This window comes from Bubalus kerabau, chromosome 4 (assembly GCF_029407905.1).
Source record: "Bubalus kerabau isolate K-KA32 ecotype Philippines breed swamp buffalo chromosome 4, PCC_UOA_SB_1v2, whole genome shotgun sequence".
NCBI classification, from domain to species: Eukaryota; Metazoa; Chordata; class Mammalia; order Artiodactyla; family Bovidae; genus Bubalus; species Bubalus kerabau.
Window position 1 is genome coordinate 91,011,512 of NC_073627.1, and position 19,724 is coordinate 91,031,235.

The 19,724-nt window shown below is 43.1% G+C and overlaps 1 protein-coding gene across 1 annotated transcript in view; it reads right to left on the bottom strand.

The window, feature by feature from the left end:
* Positions 1-19,724, bottom strand: part of ADAMTSL1 (ADAMTS like 1) — a 1,145,195-nt gene that overhangs the window by 165,852 nt on the left and 959,619 nt on the right. The window contains exons 20-21 of the mRNA XM_055577966.1: positions 8,248-8,427; positions 1,112-1,265 (exon numbers count right to left, since the gene is read on the bottom strand). Coding sequence (XP_055433941.1) covers positions 1,112-1,265; positions 8,248-8,427 — 334 coding nt within the window. The remainder of the gene's footprint in view (positions 1-1,111; positions 1,266-8,247; positions 8,428-19,724) is intronic.

The window sequence follows — 19,724 nt, forward strand, 5'->3', positions numbered from 1 at the left end:
GGGAGAGCTAAGGAGGTGCAGCTGGGCAACCTGCTATCACTCTCTTGGGGCTTTCTAACCCTAGAAACTGAGAGGAAGGGTTCTAGATGGAGGGTGATTCTAGGAGAAAGACAGTTCCTCTCTTTAAAAGGACTTTTTAAAAAAAGAAATATTACTCAGCTATTAAAAAGAACATGTTTGAATCAGTTCTAATGAAATGGATGAAACTGGAGCCTATTATACAGTGAGGTAAGTCAGAAAGAAAAACACCAATACAGCATATATATGGAATGCATATATATGGAATTTAGAAAGATGGTAACGATGACCCTATATGTGAGACAGCAAAAGAGACACAGATATAAAGAACAGACTTTTGGACTCTATGGGAGAAGGCAAGGGTGGGATGATTTGAGAGAATAGCATTGAAACATGTATATTACCATATGCGAAATAGATCACTAGCCCAAGTTTGATGCATGAAATGGCATTCAAAGCTGGTGCACTGGGACAACCCTGAGGGATGGGATGGGGAGGGAGGTGGGGGGGGGTCAGGATGTAGGACACATGTACACCCATGGCTGATTCATGTCAATGTATGAGAAAAACCACTACAATATTGTAAAGTAATTAGCCTCCAATTAAAATAAATAATTACAAATATTTTTTTAAAAAGGAAGAAATCAGAATCATAAAAAGCAGCAGAGGACAAAGAGAAGGAGAATGTCTCCCTTTTGGGTCCTACAGAGCATCACGGCCACCATATACATGGAGAGAAGACCTCAGAAGTGTTATACCTCTAGGGGTTACTAGTAAACAGAACACACTGTTTAGTTTAAAATCCTGGAGTGGGTCACATTAGACTTCATTAGTAATATACTGACTCCAGCTTCCAGATCTTCACATGCCAGCAAGTGCACTTTGCTCTACCTCCTGCAAGCTGGTTTTCCCCCAGTGGAGAAGAGCCTTCTGCCTGGCCACGTGTAATTAAGATTCCTTTTCCATCTCTAGCTGAGATCACCAGCCTGATGCCCTCTGAGGGCTTTACTGCCTGACTATCCCCACTGCTCTCGGGCTCAGGGAAAGCTACTGCTCTTGCTCTCTCCCCATCCCAGAGCACTGACGTACTCACTTGCACAGGTGGCCAGCATACAGGGCCTGATGGATGAAGAGAATGGCAGGGGTGGGCACAGGGAGGAATTGACAATTGATGAGACACCGGTTTTCAGCACCTTCCGGCAAACGGCACTTCGTGTCTGGGTGCCCTCCCCGCAGCTCGTGGAACACTGGTGGGGGAAGAAAGGCCAAATGCATGTAAATGCGGAGAACTGGAGGCTAGTGGGTTTCGTATGGATTCTCAAACTCACCAAAATATGAGAAAAATTGCTTGGAAAAGCAATAGCAACTGAGAAAGAGAGAAATTAATTATGTTACAGTATGAAAAGACACATCCACATTGCACCCACACTCTTTTCTGGTCTCAGGTCTCCTGTGGACATTTCACCTATTTTTACTTTTATGGTCTGGGCTTTAGAGTTACAGTTATAGAGTCCACGGTTCAGATTCCAGCTCAGTACTGCATGTCACTAGTTGGCAAGTCACTTAAACTCTGAGTCTGTTTTCACTTCTTATAACTTATTTGGCAAGGCTGGGAATTCAATGATAATATATTTTAAAACTTCACACACAGAAATGACATTCAATTCATGCTAATTCCTTTCTCCTTCCTTTACAAATTAATTATAATATTTTAATGTCAAGTATCAGATAATTCTTATGCATCTACTTTGTTTGAGGTGGAATGCTAAATGCTATGGGACAAAGATGTGTAAGACGATTCCTAACCTCAAAGGGGTGTTATCAAATAATGAGAAGAAATCCAAATGCATTATTAAAATGAAATGGTATATTAGGGAACATGGAAATCAAAACCACAATGAAATAGCACTCTATATTCACTAGAATTTTCATAATCAAAATGACAATAATAAGTGTTATTATCATAAGTGAGGATGTGGAAAAATTAGAGCCTTCCTGTAATGCTGCTGGGAATGTAAAATACAGCCCTTTTAGAAAAAGTTTGATGGTTTCTTAAAAAGTTAAGAAACATATATTTATCGTGTGTGTGTTAGTTGCTCTGCTGCTGCTGCTAAGTCGCTTCAGTCGTGTCCGACTCTGTGCGACCCCAGAAACGGCAGCCCACCAGGCACCTCTGTCCCTGGGATTCTCCAGGCAAGAACACTGGAGTGGGTTGCCATTTCCTTCGCCAATGCATGAAAGTGAAAAGTCAAAGTGAAGTTGCTCAGTCGTGCCTGACTCTTCGTGACCCCATGGACTGCAGAGTACCAGGCTCCTCCGTCCATGGGATTTTCCAGGCAAGAGCACTGGAGTGGGGTGCCATTGCCTTCTCCAGTGTTAGTTGCTCAATCATGTTCAACTCTCTGCAACCCCATGGACTGTAGCCCACCAGGCTCATCTGTCCATGGACTTCTTTGGGAAAGAATACTGGAATGGGGAACCATTCCCTTCTCCAGTGGATCTTTCCAGCCTAGGGATCAAACCCGGGTCTCCTGCATTGCAGGCAGATTCTTTATCATCTGATCATGCCCAGCAATTTCACTCCTAGGTATATTACCTGAGAGAAATGAAAACATACATCCACATAAAGACTGGTATGCTAAGGTTCATAGCAACATTATCCTTAATAGGCAAAAATGGAAACAACTCAAACATGCATCAACCGGTGAATGGATAAATGAAATGTGGTATGTCTATACTAATAGAATATGTTACTCCACCATAAAAAGGAATGTTTTGATAATGTGCTATGACATGGATAAACACTGAACACATTATGCTAAGTTGAATTTAAAGAATATAAATTATACTTCAATAAAGCTGTTTAAAGAAATAGCAATAAAAGAACTTAGTAAAAATATAAGATTGTAAGTGAAGTATTGATATCATAAAATGAATGCTAACAACTGGTGAATGCTCAAGTTATACCAGTGATTTCCTGGCCTAGTCTGGAAGATGGTTGGTGTCTGGAGGGGTTTAGAGAACCAGGAGTAAGCATGGAAGGCAGGGAACTATAGAGAATCAAGGTGGAAGAGTTCAGTGCTCAAGGCCAAGGCAGGCTTGGGGACAGAGCTGAACCAGTTTGACTGAACAGAAAGGCCAAGTGGAGAGTGTCAGGAGCTCAAGAGGTAGTTTGGGGCCAGATGTTGGAGACTTTTAATTTTCAGACGGAAGGTTTGGAATTGGTCCATAAGGCAATAAGGAGCCATTTAAGGGAGGAGTGAAATGATGAAGGAGGTGTTTTGAGAAGGTTAATCTGGCAACAGTGTCTGGGAGGGATAGGAGTAGGAGATGGATGGGAGGCAAAGATGTCAGTCAGTTAAGCAGGCTGCCACAGTAGTCCAGGCTGGAGATGATAAAGGCCTGAACTAGGGTCATGGCAGCATGCCACGTTAACTTGAAAAATGACAGTAGAAACCAAAAAATAGTATCTTAGGTTTCCAAGTTTCATATGCTAGCCCATGGAAATGAACTATTCCATGCAATGCACTGAGATATCCACCACCCTAAAAGACATTTAAGATGCAAAAAATGGAGATGAGAATCAAGCCCATTGCTTTTGTTCCCTCAAGAGCGTGGATTCCAGATTCCACCCACCCCTTATTTTATTGTAAATGACAGCACCAAATCCAGGGCTCAGGTGGAATGGGGGTAGAGAGCCTGGAAATTATAAAAGCCTGGTCATTTGAGTGTTGCCAAGTACAGAAATGGAAAAATGGACCGTGTGTTAGAAGATCAGTTTATGATTCTGGTCAAATCCAGTTCTTTCTCTAGGTTCAATTTCCACATTTCTGAAACAGGGAGACTATACTCGAGCAGGGATTTTCAAAGTGTGTTCTTTAGCTATGTTGAGGATGTGATTTTGGGGCTTCTCAAGTGATCTACAGACCCAATCATTTGGGGATCTGGGACCCCTACCCACACTTCCACCAAATAACTCTGATTTGTTCTGTTTTAGATTTTTGACTTCACTGAAACATTTCAATGAAAAAAAAGTGTTTTGTGGCTTTAATTTTTTAAAGAACCACTAGACTATAGGCTCTCCTAAGTTCCTTCTAGCTCTAAAATTGACTGCTTTGACTTTAATTTCTTTTATGCTTGGGGGAGGAAGGAATTTCCATAAAAATATGACTTAAAAATATTGAATAGCCAACTCTTTCAAGAGATGCAAGTGTTTCTTTTAAAGAAAAGAAGTAAGGTCTTTTGAGAGACCTTTTCTCAGAATAGAATCTGAAAGTAATTGTATTTGAAGTGTTTAAAACTTTGGCTTAATTCTGTCTCTAAGGGATTCTGTGCAGTAACCGTGAGATTAAGCCCAGATAGTTGAGGATGAAAAACACCCATAGATCATCCAGGTCTTCCTTTCTCCAAAGGGAGTCATGTGGGGGGTGTGGAATGCAAGTCTTACCCCAGCCAGAGGGCCAAAGGAAGGGTTGTGGGGATAACAGGGCCAACTGAAGCCTTTGTGAACACCCCCAGGAGCAGTTTTGTATGGCACCAGCTCGAGTTTATCCCCAGTGAATATGGGTTAAAATCCCACCACTCCCAGCCCCATCTCAACGTTTGGAATTTCCATTCATCAACCCAGATAATGCAGAACCTAGTAACATTCCTTGGATAAAAGGGCTAACTATTCCTAGTTCTCAAAATGCAACTTCTGCCTCCTAGGAAGACCAGCAGAGCCTGTGGGAGGTCTCAACCATAATCCTGGATCCAGCCAGTCAAGAGCTTTCTTTCATTTCCTCTCCTTTTCCTGACAATGAGGAGGGACAGAAGGAAATCACAACCATGATAAGGGTTAACTTTTACTAGGCACAGAGTACTTTATTTGCATCATTTATAACTGATAACCATGTTAGTGGACATAACTATCATCGCCAATATTCAGTTGAGCAAACTAAAGCCTAGAAGGGTCAAGTAACCAGCCCAAGGTTACACAGCCAGTAAGTAGTAGAGTCAGGATTTGAACCTAAGTTTGCCTGACTTTGAGTCTGAACTCTCAAGTACACACGATACTGTTCTACAGGTCTCCTTTACTTACTGGCACCTTAGGCATCTGGTCCCATCACTTCATGGGAAGTAGATGGGGAAACAGTGGAAGCAGTGTCAGACTTTATTTTTCTGGGCTCCAAAATCACTGCAGATGGTGACTGCAGCCATGAAATTAAAAGACGTTTACTCCTTGGAAGGAAAGTTATGACCAACCTAGATAGCATATTCAAAAGCAGAGACATTACTTTGCCAACAAAGGTCCATCTAGTCAAGGCTATGGTTTTTCCAGTGGTCATGTATGGATGTGAGAGTTGGACTGTGAAGAAAGCTGAGCACCGAAGAAATGATGCTTTTGAACTTTGGTGTCGGAGAAGACTCTTGAGAGACCCTTGGACTGCAAGGGGGTCCAACCAGTCCATTCTAAAGGAGATCAGTCCTGGGTGCTCATTGGAAGGACTGATGCTAAAGCTGAAACTCCAGTACTTTGGCCACCTCATGCGAAGAGTTGACTCATTGGGAAAGACCCTGATGCTGGGAAGGATTGGGGGCAGGAGGAGAAGGGGATGACAGAGGATGAGATGGCTGGATGGCATCACTGACTCGATGGACATGAGTTTGAGTAAACTCCGGGAGTTGGTGATGGACAGGGAGGCCTGGCGTGCTGCGATTCATGGGGTTGCAAAGAGTCAGACACGACTGAGTGACTGAGCTGAATGCCTAATCACAAGAGTCCCTCCTTCAGATCCTCTCTGAGTTCTATGTGCTCAGAGGCCACAAACTCCAGGAACTTGGAAGGACAACTCTAATACATAGAAGTCCCCTTCTTGGCATCCTACTTGTGGAAGACCGCCACTGACAGACTTAGAAGAGCAATACTTTTTACAATACACCCCTGGGAGGCCATCTTCATCTAGAGCCACTTACTTGGCTAATACATCAGTGCTCTCACCTGCACTGATGTTAATGATTTTTCATACATGATTGTTGTTGTTTAGTTGCTAAGTCATGTCTGACTCTTTGTGACCCCATGGACTGCAGCACACCGGGCTCTTCTATCCTCTACTATGTCCTGGAGTTTGCTCAAATTTATATCCATTGAGTTGGTGATGCTCTCTAACCATTTCATCTTCTGCCACCCAGGTGGCTCAGTGGTAAAGAATCCACCTGCTAATACAGGAGCTGCAGGAGACACGGGTTTGATCCCTGGGTTGGGAAGATTCCCTGGAGGAGGAAATAGCAACCCCCTCCAGTATTCTTGCCTGGAAAATCCCATGGATAGAGGAGTCTGGCAGGCTACAGTCCATGGGGTGGCAAAGAGTTGGGCATGACTTGGCAACTGAGCATTCGCACACACGCGCACACACACACACACGGTGCCCATAGGTGTGTGGGTTTAACTCTGTGTTTTCTATCTTGTTCCATTGATCTATATTTCCTATACGATACTATACCCTAAATCAACATCCCATGGAAAAATTGTCACTAACATATTTACACATGCACATACACATACACTCATCCCACACATTAAATCTTTCATCCTTCTAAATTACTTCTAAAAGATGATAAAAATTGTTCCCCCATCTGTTCTGAGACATTTGCGGGGAGCTACCATCAGAAGGCCAAATTTTACTGCCAAACTGCAAAGCCTACGGTGACATAGGTTAAGTCTCAACCGCAGTGTACTCGGCAGGCGTCGTCTGATGGACCTCTGCATGGGCTGATAGAACGTGGGGCGAGAATTCTCAGAATACAGGCTGGATGACGTGGCATCTTCATTTTCAGAGGCAGCTGCTTTCCCCTCTGGGGCAGCAAGGACCTCTGTGATGGATTTCAAGCAGCAGCAGCAGCTCTGTCCTATGAGCTGGATGGTCTACAAAGGAGGCAGAGAGTTCGACAAGGCCAATCCAGAGGCTTCTAGGCAAGAAAGAGAAGGGTCTTGAATCTGGTTCGGACCCTGAGATTTTCACTTCAGGCCTCGTAATTCCGTTCTTGGCTGAAACTACTTGCAAGGCGAGACTTTTGGTGGGGGTGGTTTTTATGGAAGACACTAGGGCCTATGAAGGAGTTGCAGGCGAGTCAAAGAAGGAGTAGATGCTGAAAACAAGTTGGAGCTGGGTGTTGATGAGTTAGTTCAGGCGAGTGTTGAAGTAGGAATGATTTAGAGAAGCAGGTTAGTCGGGGGTCTATCCTTAACTGATGAGGTAAGTCAGGAATGGTAATGCCGATGTGGTCATCTCCCCAGATGCAGGGCATCGGGGGAAATCAACTTCTCTTGCTGGGAAGCTGTTGACGTTTTGGATCCAGGAAACTGACAGGAAGGAGGCAGGATTTCCTTGGCCTTCTTTTCCTAATAAATCATACGCCTCATTGTCCAGTAACTTGGATGAAAAGAACTAGAGAGGCTTTGCTTTTCCTGAGGAGAGACTAGAAACATCTGGGAGTAAGAGATGTGGGGTGGGCGGCAGGGGGAGGGGGGATGTCAGGAAGGTGGGAGTGAATGGAGAGGAGGAACCCGGTGTTCTCGGTAAAATCCTGGATCCAAATAGTACAAACGAGGCCTGGTTTGTTCTATGAAGGGCCCATTTTCAATTCTCCACTCCTCATTGTTGAGTGAGGGCTGGTTGCTTAACAACTCCCATCCTGCAGCCTAGTTAAAAGCTAGTTACACACTATGGTAACAATGCTTACAAAAACTCTGTCGTATGTATAACTGATTCACTTTGCTGTGGCATCTTATAAAACTTATTAGCAATCTTGAAACCTGAAAGTAACACCACATTGTAAATTACCTACACTGCAAAGAAGATTAAAAAAAAACCAAAAACAACTCAGGGACTTCCCTGATGGTCCATTGGTTAACAAGCCACCTTGCAATGCAGGGGACACAGGTTAGATCCTTGGTTGGGGAACTAAAATCCCAAATGCTGCGGAGCAACTAAGCCCATGTGCCACAACTCGAGAGTCCATGGGCTGCAATGAAAGATCCCGCATGACACAACTAAGACCCAAGACAGCCAAGAAAATAAGTTTAAACAACAACAACAACCCCCTCCCCCCAACACACACACACACAAACTCTGTTCCACAGTGCTAGGAGGATTCTTTTGTTCTGTTCTCGCCTTCTGTATCTGTAAGTCTGGGTGCCTTCTCCTCTTTATGCCTCTTTTGTTATCTCCTTCTGAGGAGCACACATACCTCTGTCCAGTCTGAGAGCAGCCACTCACTGGGACAGTCATCTTTCTTGCAGGCTTGCTGGGAGGTCAGTTTGGGGGCGGAACAAAAGGTCTCGGGAAGCTCCAGGAAGCTCCCATCAGCCATGCGCTGTTTGCAAAGAACCTCGCGTTTCTGGATGCCCCCGCCGCAGGTCCTGGAACACTAGGGGAGGAAGAGAAAGCAGACTCTGCGTAAGACAGTAGGACGTTTGACTGCCAATCCAGTTCTTACCTTAGCCTTGGCTTACTGCAGAGTGAGAAAAGAAACAATAAATAAATAGGGAAGAAAACCCAGGAACCAACCCAAAGGAGATTGTTTCCCCTCCTTGAAATGCATTTTTGTAGCAAAGTCTACACACTCCACTCTTAATCTTAAACATTTAACTAGAGCATCCAGGAATTTTGAGGGCCTTTAAATCTTAGAGAGTTGTTTCTAAACTATGATTTGCATGCAGTCACCCAAGACAACTGGTTTAACAGGTGATATAATAGAGTGTTAAACATATTTACGATGCAGTGAAGATAATCTGTGCTTCTTCCAGAATGAAGCAGAGAGAGCTCCTGGCATCCATGTAAATCTGGAGGAATTAGTCTGCAGAAAAGGCAGCCCTTCCTCTCTCCATGTACAGAGCCCATCCTCTCTAACCTATTGGAGGTGGAGCAGGTCTGAGGCTTGGTTTTTTGAATTTCCTAGAATATGTTTCTTATAGGACTGGTGTTTTTTTTCTGGGCAGTGGGAGCAAGAGCCATGGACATTTGGGATACAAGAAAAATCTCCCCATTTTAGTGGTTTTCAACAGGCCCCCAATCAAACAGGTCATTTACATGTAACTGAATGAATATCACCCAGTTATTTGTAGGGATGGGGCAGGAAGCTGTTACTCTAAGACTGGCTCCTCCTTTGCGATAGTAAAGAAATGCTCAGTTTTTAGCTGGGCACAGGACCCTTTGGCATACAGACTATATTTGCTGACCTTCCTTGAAGGTGCCATGTGACTAAGTGCTGGGCAAAGGGATGTTCATGGAAGGTTGTGGGCAGCTTCATGGAAAAACACACAAAAAGAGAGTGTGGCATTTCCCCCTCCCCTTCTCCTCCTTGCTGGCTGCAATATGAACATGTTAACCTTCCGTCTTAGACAGTGATAGGTAAAAAGATGGAAGCAGCCTAACATCCTGATGGTGACACCATACTGGCCCTGGATGGCCTGTGTGTATATAAGAGAGAAACGTTTTTCTTTCTTACTTAAGCTATTGTGACTTTGGGTTTCCTATCCTTTTAAATCCGTCCAACCCATCCATCCTAAAGGAAATCAGTCCTGAATATTCATTGGAAGGACTGATGCTGAAGCTGAAACTTCAATACTTTGGTCACCTGATGTGAAGAACTGACTCACTAGAAAAGACCCTGATGCTGGGAAAGATTGAAGGCAGGAGAAGAAGGGATGACAGCAGATGAGATTGTTGGATGGCATCACTGAGTCAATGGACATGAGTTTGAGTAAATTCTGAGAGTTGGTGATGGACAGGCCTGGTGTGCTGCGGTCCATGGGGATGCAAAGAGTTGGACATGACTGAGCAACTGAACTGAACTGAACCCTAATTAGAAAGACAAATACTGTATGAAATCACTTATATGTGGAATCTAAAAAATACAACAAACTAGTGACTACAACAAAAAAGAAATAGACTCAAAGAAAACAAAATAGTGGTTAGCAGTTTGGGGGCGGGGATGGGGCAATATACAGGTGGAGGAGTGGGAGAGACCAACCACTGGGTGTAATACAGGCTCAAGAATGTATGGAACAACATGTACTGTGAGTGGCAAGTAAACTGTACAAATTGTATAAAAAATTTTACAGGAGGTATAGACACAAATGCTGCTGCTGCTGCTAAGTCACTTCAGTCCTGTCTGACTCTGTGTGACCCCATAGACGGCAGCCCACCAGGCTCCCCCGTCCCTGGGATTCTCCAGGCAGGAACACTGGAGTGGGTTGCCATTTCCTTCTCCAATGCATGAAAGTGAAAAGTGAAAGTGAAGTCACTCAGTCGTGTCCGACTCTTAGCAACCCCATGGATTGCAGCCTAACAGGCTCCTCCGTCAACGGGATTTTCCAGGCAAGAGTACTGGAGTGGGGTGCCATTGCCTTGGAAAAAAAATGTAACCTTAAATAATGTACAAATCATTACTACTCTGTGCTGGGATAATTTTATTGTAAAAACTCTAAGGAGACCTCTGTTTTCTTCAAGAAGAGTCCCTTTTCTTGAATCAGCTGCCCTTGTGCTTGTTGAAAATTTAGGGCTGGGTGTTTGTGCTATAGGAGCTTTTCCTGTTGCAGCAGTGACCACTCAGAACTCACGGGGGTCTGTGCTCAGTGGGCTGGACTCAGAACTGTAAGGGGGGGAGGTGCCCAGAGTCAAGGTTAGGATGGGTGATACAATGTCCTTGAGTAGAGTCAGAATGCTGCTGTGGCCCAGATGTCACTCTCTTACTCAGTGGTCCCAATCCTGATATACTTTAAAGCCACCTGGGAGCTTTTAAAAAGTCCTGAATCCTGGGCCCCATTTCATATCTATTAACCTCTGGGAAGTATGTCCCAGATGTTAATTTTTTAAATGTAGAAAAATTTTAAAACTCCCAGGTAATTCTGTATAACCAGGATTGAGAGCCTCTTGATGAAGGTGAAAGAGGAAAGTGAAAAAGTGGACTTAAAACTCAACATTCAAAATCTAAGATCATGGCATCCGGTCCTATCACTTCATGGCAAATAGAAGGGGAAAAAGTGGAAACGGTGATAGATTTTATTTCCTTGGGCTCCAAAATCACTGTGGACGTGACTGTAGCCACAAAATTAAAAGATACTTGCTCCTTGGAAGAAAAGCTATGACAAAGTTAGCATATTAAAAAGCAGAGGCATCACTTTGCCAACAAATCCTTATAGTCAAAGCTATGGTTTTCTAGTAGTCATGTATGGATGTGAGAGTTGGACCATAAAGAAGGCTGAGCACCGAAGGATTGATGCTTTTGAACTGTGGTGTTGGAGAAGACTCTTGAGAGTCCCTTGGATGGCAAGGAGATTAAACCAGTCAGTCATAAAGGAAATCAATCCTGAATATTTATTGGAAGGACTGATGCTGAAGCTGAAGCTCCAAAACTTTGGCCACCTGACGCAAGGAACAGACTCATTGGAAAAGACACTGATGCTGAGAGACAGTGAAGGACAGGGAAGCCTAGCATGCTGCAGTTCACGGGATCGCAAAGAGTTGGACACGTCGTAGCGCCTGAACAGGATTCAGAAACATCTCTCCAAATGAATGCCTCTCCACCATTTCCAATGGGACTAAAATAAACATGGGGTAGACAGGGCGGGTGTGGGGACCTGATACCCAGAACAGCTTCTGTTAGAACCACTGGTTGTTTGGAGTATCACATAAGGTGTATGGGGGTCCATTCAATTTGAACAAATGCTTCCAAAATAAACAGGTGCCAGAATAAGAACAGTTCTCAGACTTAAGCATCTTAATGAATGTGACAATAAGGAAAAGAGGCAGGTAAACTTTCTCTCTCTCAAACTAAGGAAGTGGACAAAGATGATTGGTTTCATTTTAAGGGTGGAGATGTAATAAAATGTACATAGGAGGGTGACCACTCAAAATATCAGAGCTGGGATATCACTTTTCAGATAGGACCTAATTTAAGGGCCAAACCCTCAGAAGACTCCCCCTAACACCATACGGAATTCCATGATAATTGGATGACCAAATACCTGCAAGAAAAGTAAAAAAAAAAAAAAAAAAAAATCAGCTTGTTATTTTGATTTGGATAGAAATGGGCTTCCCAGGTGTCACTAGTGATAAAGAACCTGCCTGTGAATGCAGGAAATGAGGGAGATGTGTGTTTGATCCCTGGGTCGGGTAGATCTCCTGGAGGAGGACATGGCAACCACTCTAGTATTCTTGCCTGGAGAATCCCATGGACAGAGGAGCCTGGTGGGCTACAGTCCATGGGGTCACAAAGAGTGGGGCATGACTGAAGTGACTTAGCATGCATGCTACATAGACAACTTGCAGGAGATTCTCAACACTCTAAGATAAAGTCAGACTGCTGAGAATGTCCTTCAGGGCCCTCACACTCTCATCTGTGTTGAGCTTCCCGAGCACATGTCTTGCCGGCCTGCCACGGCCACTGCCTTAGCTGCAGTGGACAGTCTGCCCTTCCCTGCGCACACAGATACCTCCTGTGCTATGGCCTTTGACCACATTGTTCATTATGGGAGCAATGCCCTTCACCTCTCTGTCCAGCCAGAAACTTCCAGGACATCCTTGAAGGCCCAGCTCACAGGCCACTGCTTCAGGAAAGCCTCTTCTAACCCCTCTGCCTTATGGTACAGAAGTCACCTCCTACCCAACCCTGACCTGGAAGGGTGCTGCACCTCCCCAACTAGGGCTGGTCGTTTATGGCCCTGATCTTTCCCTCCGCCTCCCTACATGTACACAGGGGTATGTGACTTTGAGGAAAGGGAACACACTCATCTTTCTATTCCCCAGTGCCTACTATTGCATCTGGCAAAGAGTGTACTCTTCATAAATGTTTGTTGAACTGATGATTGGATGAACAAAAGAGCCAAAAAGCCAGATGTTGAAAAGATGTAAAACAAACATTCAGCTGATGGGCTGAACATTCACCTTTTATCGGACTGTTTTATCATCAGCCAGATGCTGCTTCTACATCAGTCATTGGTGGGTTTCAGCCAGATGCATTGTGTGCTCTGCTGGGAACTGTGACCCTCCAGGGATGGCAGACAACCCTCTGGCTGGGTTAATGTCATCAGGGATTTGGCTTTTAAATGCTTGTCTCATCTTTGCTCAAAAAGTTTCCCTGGTGTGTACACTGATTAAAAGGTGGTTTTCAAATATTTTAAAAAATTGTAGAAGATGAAATTTCAAATTAATAAAGCTTCCAAAGTCTGTGGTGACTTTGTGAACAGGTCAAGGTTACCTGGTGAGCTGACAGTCCTGATGTGAGAGGCAGAATGCAAAGGAGAAAAATATTTTAAAGGGAGCAGCAAGAGAAATTTAATAAAACAAAATGAAAAATGTTTGCTTTATGAATCATCATTGAAAACAATATTGTGGTATGAAGAAGCAGATCTCTGGTAATGGGCATTGTTTTAAAATATATGCCATAAATGAAATAAATAACCCAAAATAGCATTTATATTGCTTATCCTTGTTGCCATGCATATTTCATGATATAAGGTCATGGATTCATTAGTTTTATAGGAAAAGTAAAAACAATACAATATGAGGAATATTTAAAAGTTATGTTTCTATACAAAAGTACAATGGCCTGAGTGTCCTGAATTTTTAAAGACTTCCCTATGATCAGCACAGTCATAAATTTTGCCTCCTTTGACGTTTTTGGTTTCATGTTGGTAGTTCAATTCACTGGGAGCTGAGTTTATTTCCTTCGTACCTCAAGTCACATTATTGAGCCCAACACAAGTGATATCCACATTCTGTTTCTAAGGTCAACTTTCCAGTTTTAATATAATGTGCTCTGCTAATAGATTCTAACTCATTTCATGCCTTTCTTCATTTGCTCATTCATTCTTTCCTCAAACATTTCCTGAGAACTTGCTGATTGCCAGGCACTGTCTTAGGTGCTAGGGACTACAGATGACTGTGAGATGGTCACTTTGCTTCAGGTATCTGCAGTTCAGTCACTGTACTTTCCCATAAAGTGAGATTAGTTTTGGGCCTCCCAGGTGGCACTAGTGTTAAAGAACCCACTTGCCAATGCAGGAGATGTAAGAGATGTGGGTTCAATTTCTGGGTCAGGAAGATCCCCCGAAGGAGGGCAGGGCAACCCACTCCAGTACTCTTGATGGAGAATCCCATGGACAGAGCAGCCTGGCGGGCCACAAGTCCATAGGGTCACACAGAGTTGGACATGGCTGAAGCGACTTAGCATGCAGCATGCATGTGATCAGTTTTACAAAAGAGGAGAGTGCAACCCAGTCTTGATGGAAAAGATGGAAGGCTTTGTGGAGGAAGTGACATAGGAAGGGATGGCCAGGGAAACGGGAGTGCTGGCAGAGTCGGACCATGTGTGCACAGATAGTCTGTGAAGGAACATGGCATGCTCACACCTTGAGCAGTCCTGAGAAGACAGAGGTTAGAGTTCATGGGGATGTGTCATTGGGAAACAAGACTGAGTAGCAGCTGAGAGTGAAGGACTTTGGACATAATTGGACATACTTTTAAGACTTTGGGGTGTCATTAAGGGTTTTAAAGCAGGAGGTAACATGATTTAACTTGTAGAAATGATTCAGGTAGCAAAGGCCAGTGGGTTCCAATGGGTACTGCCCTGTGAGACAGTCACAGGTGTGCTATGGAGAAAAGCTTTCCTGGTCAAATAAGTCTAAATGGCAGTGCATGCCATTCCCTTACTTGGGGATTCTGAGCACATGTTAATATTTTAAAGGCTTTACAGAGGGCCTGTAGTAAAAAACCACTGATACCAGGTTACGAAGCATTGGACCAGAGTTAGGCAAGACAGTACAGGGACAGCAAGTACAAGGCTGTTTTATAATGGTCTGGTCAGTTGTGAGGACTGAAACCAAGGCAGTGAAAGAAGGATGTGAGAGGAAGAGAACAATGGGGGTTGGGGAGATACAGGAAGTAGAATCAACAGGACTTGCGTGTTGACTGAGTGTGAAGGAAAAACGAGGCTGAGATAGCTCCAGGTTCTCACGAAAGGATAGGCTAGATAGTGGTGTCACTCACAGTACCAGATTCATGAGGGAAGATCAGGTCTGCTGGGGAAGGTGGCAGGTAGGTGTGTTATCAAGATTGGTGTTCAGTTCAGTTCAGTTCAGTCACTCAGTTGTGTCCGACTCTTTGCGACCCCATGAATCACAGCACGCCAGGCCTCCCTGTCCATCACCAACTCCTGGAGTTCACCTAAACTCATGTCCATCGAGTCAGTGATGCCATCCAGCCATCTCATCCTCTGTCATCCCCTTCTCCTCCTGCCCCCAATCCCCCCAGCATCAGAGTCTTTTCCAAAGAGTCAACTCTTCGCATGAAGTGGCCAAAGTATCGGAGTTTCAGCTTTAGCATCAGTCCTTCCAAAGAACAGCCAGGACTGATCTCCTTTAAAATGAACTGGTTGGATCTCCTTGCAGTCCAAGGGACTCTCAAGAGTCTTCTCCAACAGTTCAAAAGCATCAATTCTTCGGCGCTTAGCTTTCTTCACAGTCCAACTCTCACATCCATACGTGACCACTGGAAAAACCATAGCCTTGAGTAGACGGACCTTTGTTGGCAAAGTAATGTCTCTGCTTTTGAATATGCTATCTAGGTTGGTCATAACTTTCCTTCCAAGGAGTATGCATCTTTTAATTTCATGGCTGCAATCACCATCTGCAGTGATTTTGGAGACCCCCAAAATAAAGTCTGACACTGTTAGATTGGTGTTAGACCTTCATCATTGGAGGTAACTTGGTGATACATGAGACTGAGAGGTTCAAGGGGCAGTTAGAGTGCTTAGTATGTAACAGGGGTCAAAACTGAGTCAAACTGCAGGAGGGCTCAGAAAAACAAAGAACATGAGGACTGGAATCTCACTTACTAAACAAAATTATTAAATAAAAACAGAATTTCTATCTGGATCATTTTGTGAGTTAAAATTATCTTGGTCATCTAATATTAATTAAGCTTTCTTAATCTTGGAAGTACAAGGAGTGTGCAGGGCATCTTCTGGGTTTAATATTCCTGTTACTACGTGAAGCATGGATAGCATTTGCTGTTAGTTGCTAAGTTGTATTTGACCCTTTGTAACCCAATGGAATGTAGCCCACCAGGCTCCTCTGATCATGGAATTTCCCAGGCAAGAATACTGGAGTAGGTTGCCACTTCCTTTTCCAGGGGTCTTCTTCTGGACCCAGGGATCAAACAAGTGTCTCCTGCATTAGCACCCAGGTTTTTTTTTTTTTAACCACTGAGCCACCAGGTATCATGCATCCATTTCTTTATGAAGTACACTACTAAAAATAAGATAAATATTCCAATAAGTTTTTTTGTTTTCCTTCTTGGATACAACATTTTAAATAAAGATGTCTCTGATTCATGAGGATTTACATTTTAGTCACTGGTATATAACAAAACGGATGACCACATTGACTCTTTCTGCCAGAATTCAGCCCTCTAATCCAGACCAAAGTTATTCTTCTCTGTGTGGTGTGTTTAGATCTAGAAAATGAAAAATTTAATTCACAAGCATTTATGGTTATCATTAAAATTCTCTCTTTTTTTTTTTTTCCTGAATATTACCAGCAGGGCCTTTTCTCTCATATGTCTTTTTACATAGCTAAACTATAGGCATTTTGAATTGTAACCCTGATTAAAAAAAAAAAAAAGAAAAGAAAAGAAAAGGTTTACAGGGAAATCACCACATAATCACAGTTTTAAGCAAGGAAGGAAAATAGGGGTTGTGGTGACTTTTCAGTCTCTACACAGATGCACGCAATATGTATGTAGAGTGGGTGGATACAGTCCTGCATGTAAAACACAAGTAATATAGATAAATATAAACGATGCTTCAGAGTGGAGTCTCTCACTGCAGTTTAATCTTCCTTGCATCTTTCTCTTTTTTCCTCACTTCTATTTTAAAGTTATTTTTTTAGAATAAAAGCAAAGAAGATTGATGCATATAAGGCTCAAAAACAGTGACAAGATTAGGAGGAGTAGAAAGCAAACTCTGAATCTCAAGGACCTTGTCCTAATGGAGACTAATAGGCCTTGTCAGCCCACAGTCTAGGCTGAGTCCTGACCCCAGAGATATCTATGTTCTTATCACTGAAACCCGTGAACATGGTAAAAGGGACTTTGCAGAGGGTATTCAGTTAACTCTCTTGAGACATGGCGATTACCTGGGTTATCACAGTGAGCCTGATGTAGTCATGAAGGTATAAGAGGGTGGCAGGAGGATCAGAGTCAGACAGAGAGGGTATAAGGACAGAATCCGAGGTTGGAGTGAAGTGCTTTGAAGCTGGAGAAAGGGGCCATGAGCCAAGGAAGCCAGGAGCCTGTAGAAGCTGGAAGAGGCAAGGTGACACAGCCTCCTCTAGAGCTTCGGGAAGGAATGAAGACCTGATTTTAAAATCAACACCTTGATTTTAGCCAGTAGGAACTGACTTCAGACTTCTGACCTCCCAAGCTGTAAGATAATAAATTCATGGTGTTTTAAGCCACTGAGTGTGTGGTAATTTGTTAGAGCAGCAGTAGGAGCCACACACAGATGAACAACTCGAGGTAACAAATCCTGACTTTTACCTAACTGCTGATACTAGGCTGATATCAGATTTACTCACAACGTAATACTGTAGAGCAAACAGCAAGGACATTCTGGGAAGGAGGCACGGCACAGTGGAAAAGAGAATGGGTTTTGAAGCACACAGACTTTTTTCCATTTACTGACTGTGTGAGCTGGGGCAAGCACAGCTTCTCTGAGCCTTGTTTCCTCAAAGGGTTGCTATAAGGATTAAGAGAGAAAATGAAGGACTTCCCTGGGACTCCAGTGGTTTAGAGTCCGCCTGCCAATGCTGGGGGATATGGGTTCCATCCCTGATCCAGGAAGATTTCACATGCTGCAGGGGCAACTGAGCCCATGTACAACTACTAAAGCCAGTGCTCTAGAGCCTGTGAGCCGCAACCAGAGAAAGCACTGCAACGAGAGGACTGTGCACCGCAACCCGAGAGCAGCCCCCATTCGCTGCAGCTGGAGAAAGCCTGCATGCAGCAATGGAGACTCAGCACAGCCAAAAAGAAATAAACTAACAAAAAATTTAAAAGAGAAAATGAAGCTCAGTAGAACGAACTCTACTACATAAAATCTGAATCCACATTAATCTCACAGTGCTTCAGTTTCCTCATCTGCAAAATGGGGATCATAGTAATAACTATCCCATTAAGGCTACTGAAGATTACATGAGTTGAATATAAAATTAAGTGGCTTGATACTACACTTGATGCACAGTAAGTGCTGCTCTTATTAGAATAAGAAGAAGCTTCTGAAATGTACCACGTGCTCAATAAATGAACAGGCACACTTGCCATGTACTTTTCTGCATCCTTCTCTATGCTTCACCTGCCCAAGTACTGTGCGATCTCACTGTTAAATGAGCAGCACTGACCTTGAATGGCTGCTGCAGAGCAGGAGGACAGGAGAGGAGTCCTGGTGGGAGAGGTGGGACTCCTGGGGGCTCTGACAGGTAGACAGGTGGAAAACTGCGGGTAGGCAGAGAGGTGTGGGCAGAAGGGATGTACAAGCAGGGCTGGGAGAACCAGAGTTAGAGATGTGAAGGGGCAGACATGCAGAGGAATGACGGCCTGACTAAGCCACTTGGCTTTATTATATGACCATGGACAGTCAATGAAAAAAATCCTCACAGAAGACTGTCATGATCAAGGTGTCTCACACTTACTCATACATATATATCAAAGGTTCTCAATCATGGTGGTGTAACATGCCAATTGTGAAAATGATCTCTCATGAGGTATTTAAAAAGTAATTAATATACATAGATGGACCTAGAGGTTATCATATTATGTGAAGAAAGTCAAAGAAAGATAAATATACGATATCACTAATATATGGAATCCAAAAAGTGATACAAATGAACTTATTTACAAAACTGAGAAATAGCCTCAGACATAGGAAACAAATTTATGGTTACTGAAGTAGATAGCAGGGTTTAGAGGAGAGATAAACTAGGACTTTGAGATTAGCAGATACATACACAAGGACCTATGGTATAGCACATGGGACTATATTCAATACCTTGTAATAACATATAATGGAAAAGAATCTGAAAAAAAATATATAAAACTGAATCACTTTGCTATACACCAGAAACTAATGCAGCATTGTAAATTAGCTATACTTCAATAAAAAATTAGAAGTATTATATATAGTCAACATGAAAGATGGTGATGAGGAGGAGAAGCAGCAGCAGGAGTGTGGGTGCCTGTTTAATAAACTATAAAGGATTTGGGAGGCTAATTCATGAAATGTTTAAGTGTTTCAAAAGTGAAAGTGTTAGTCACTCAGTCATGTCCGACTCTTTTCGACCTCATAGACTGGGGCCCAAGTCAACCATAAAATCTCAACAAGCCATTATAGCTAAATTGATAAATATTGAGTCCTTCACACAAGACCAAAGATGAAAACCAAGAGATGCAGTAGGGACTAAGAGGTAGAAAGGAAATAAAGATGGCATCCTAAAAACCAAAGCTAGAATTAGAAATTAGATTTGTGCTTCATTTCACCTTAACTATTTCTAAACTAAAATGTTAACATAAATACTTGGACTTCTCAGACCTATAGAATGTGTAAATATTGGCTACATATTACTTGTTAGTAAATGCTCTATGAAGGACAAAGGAGATTGCATTCCT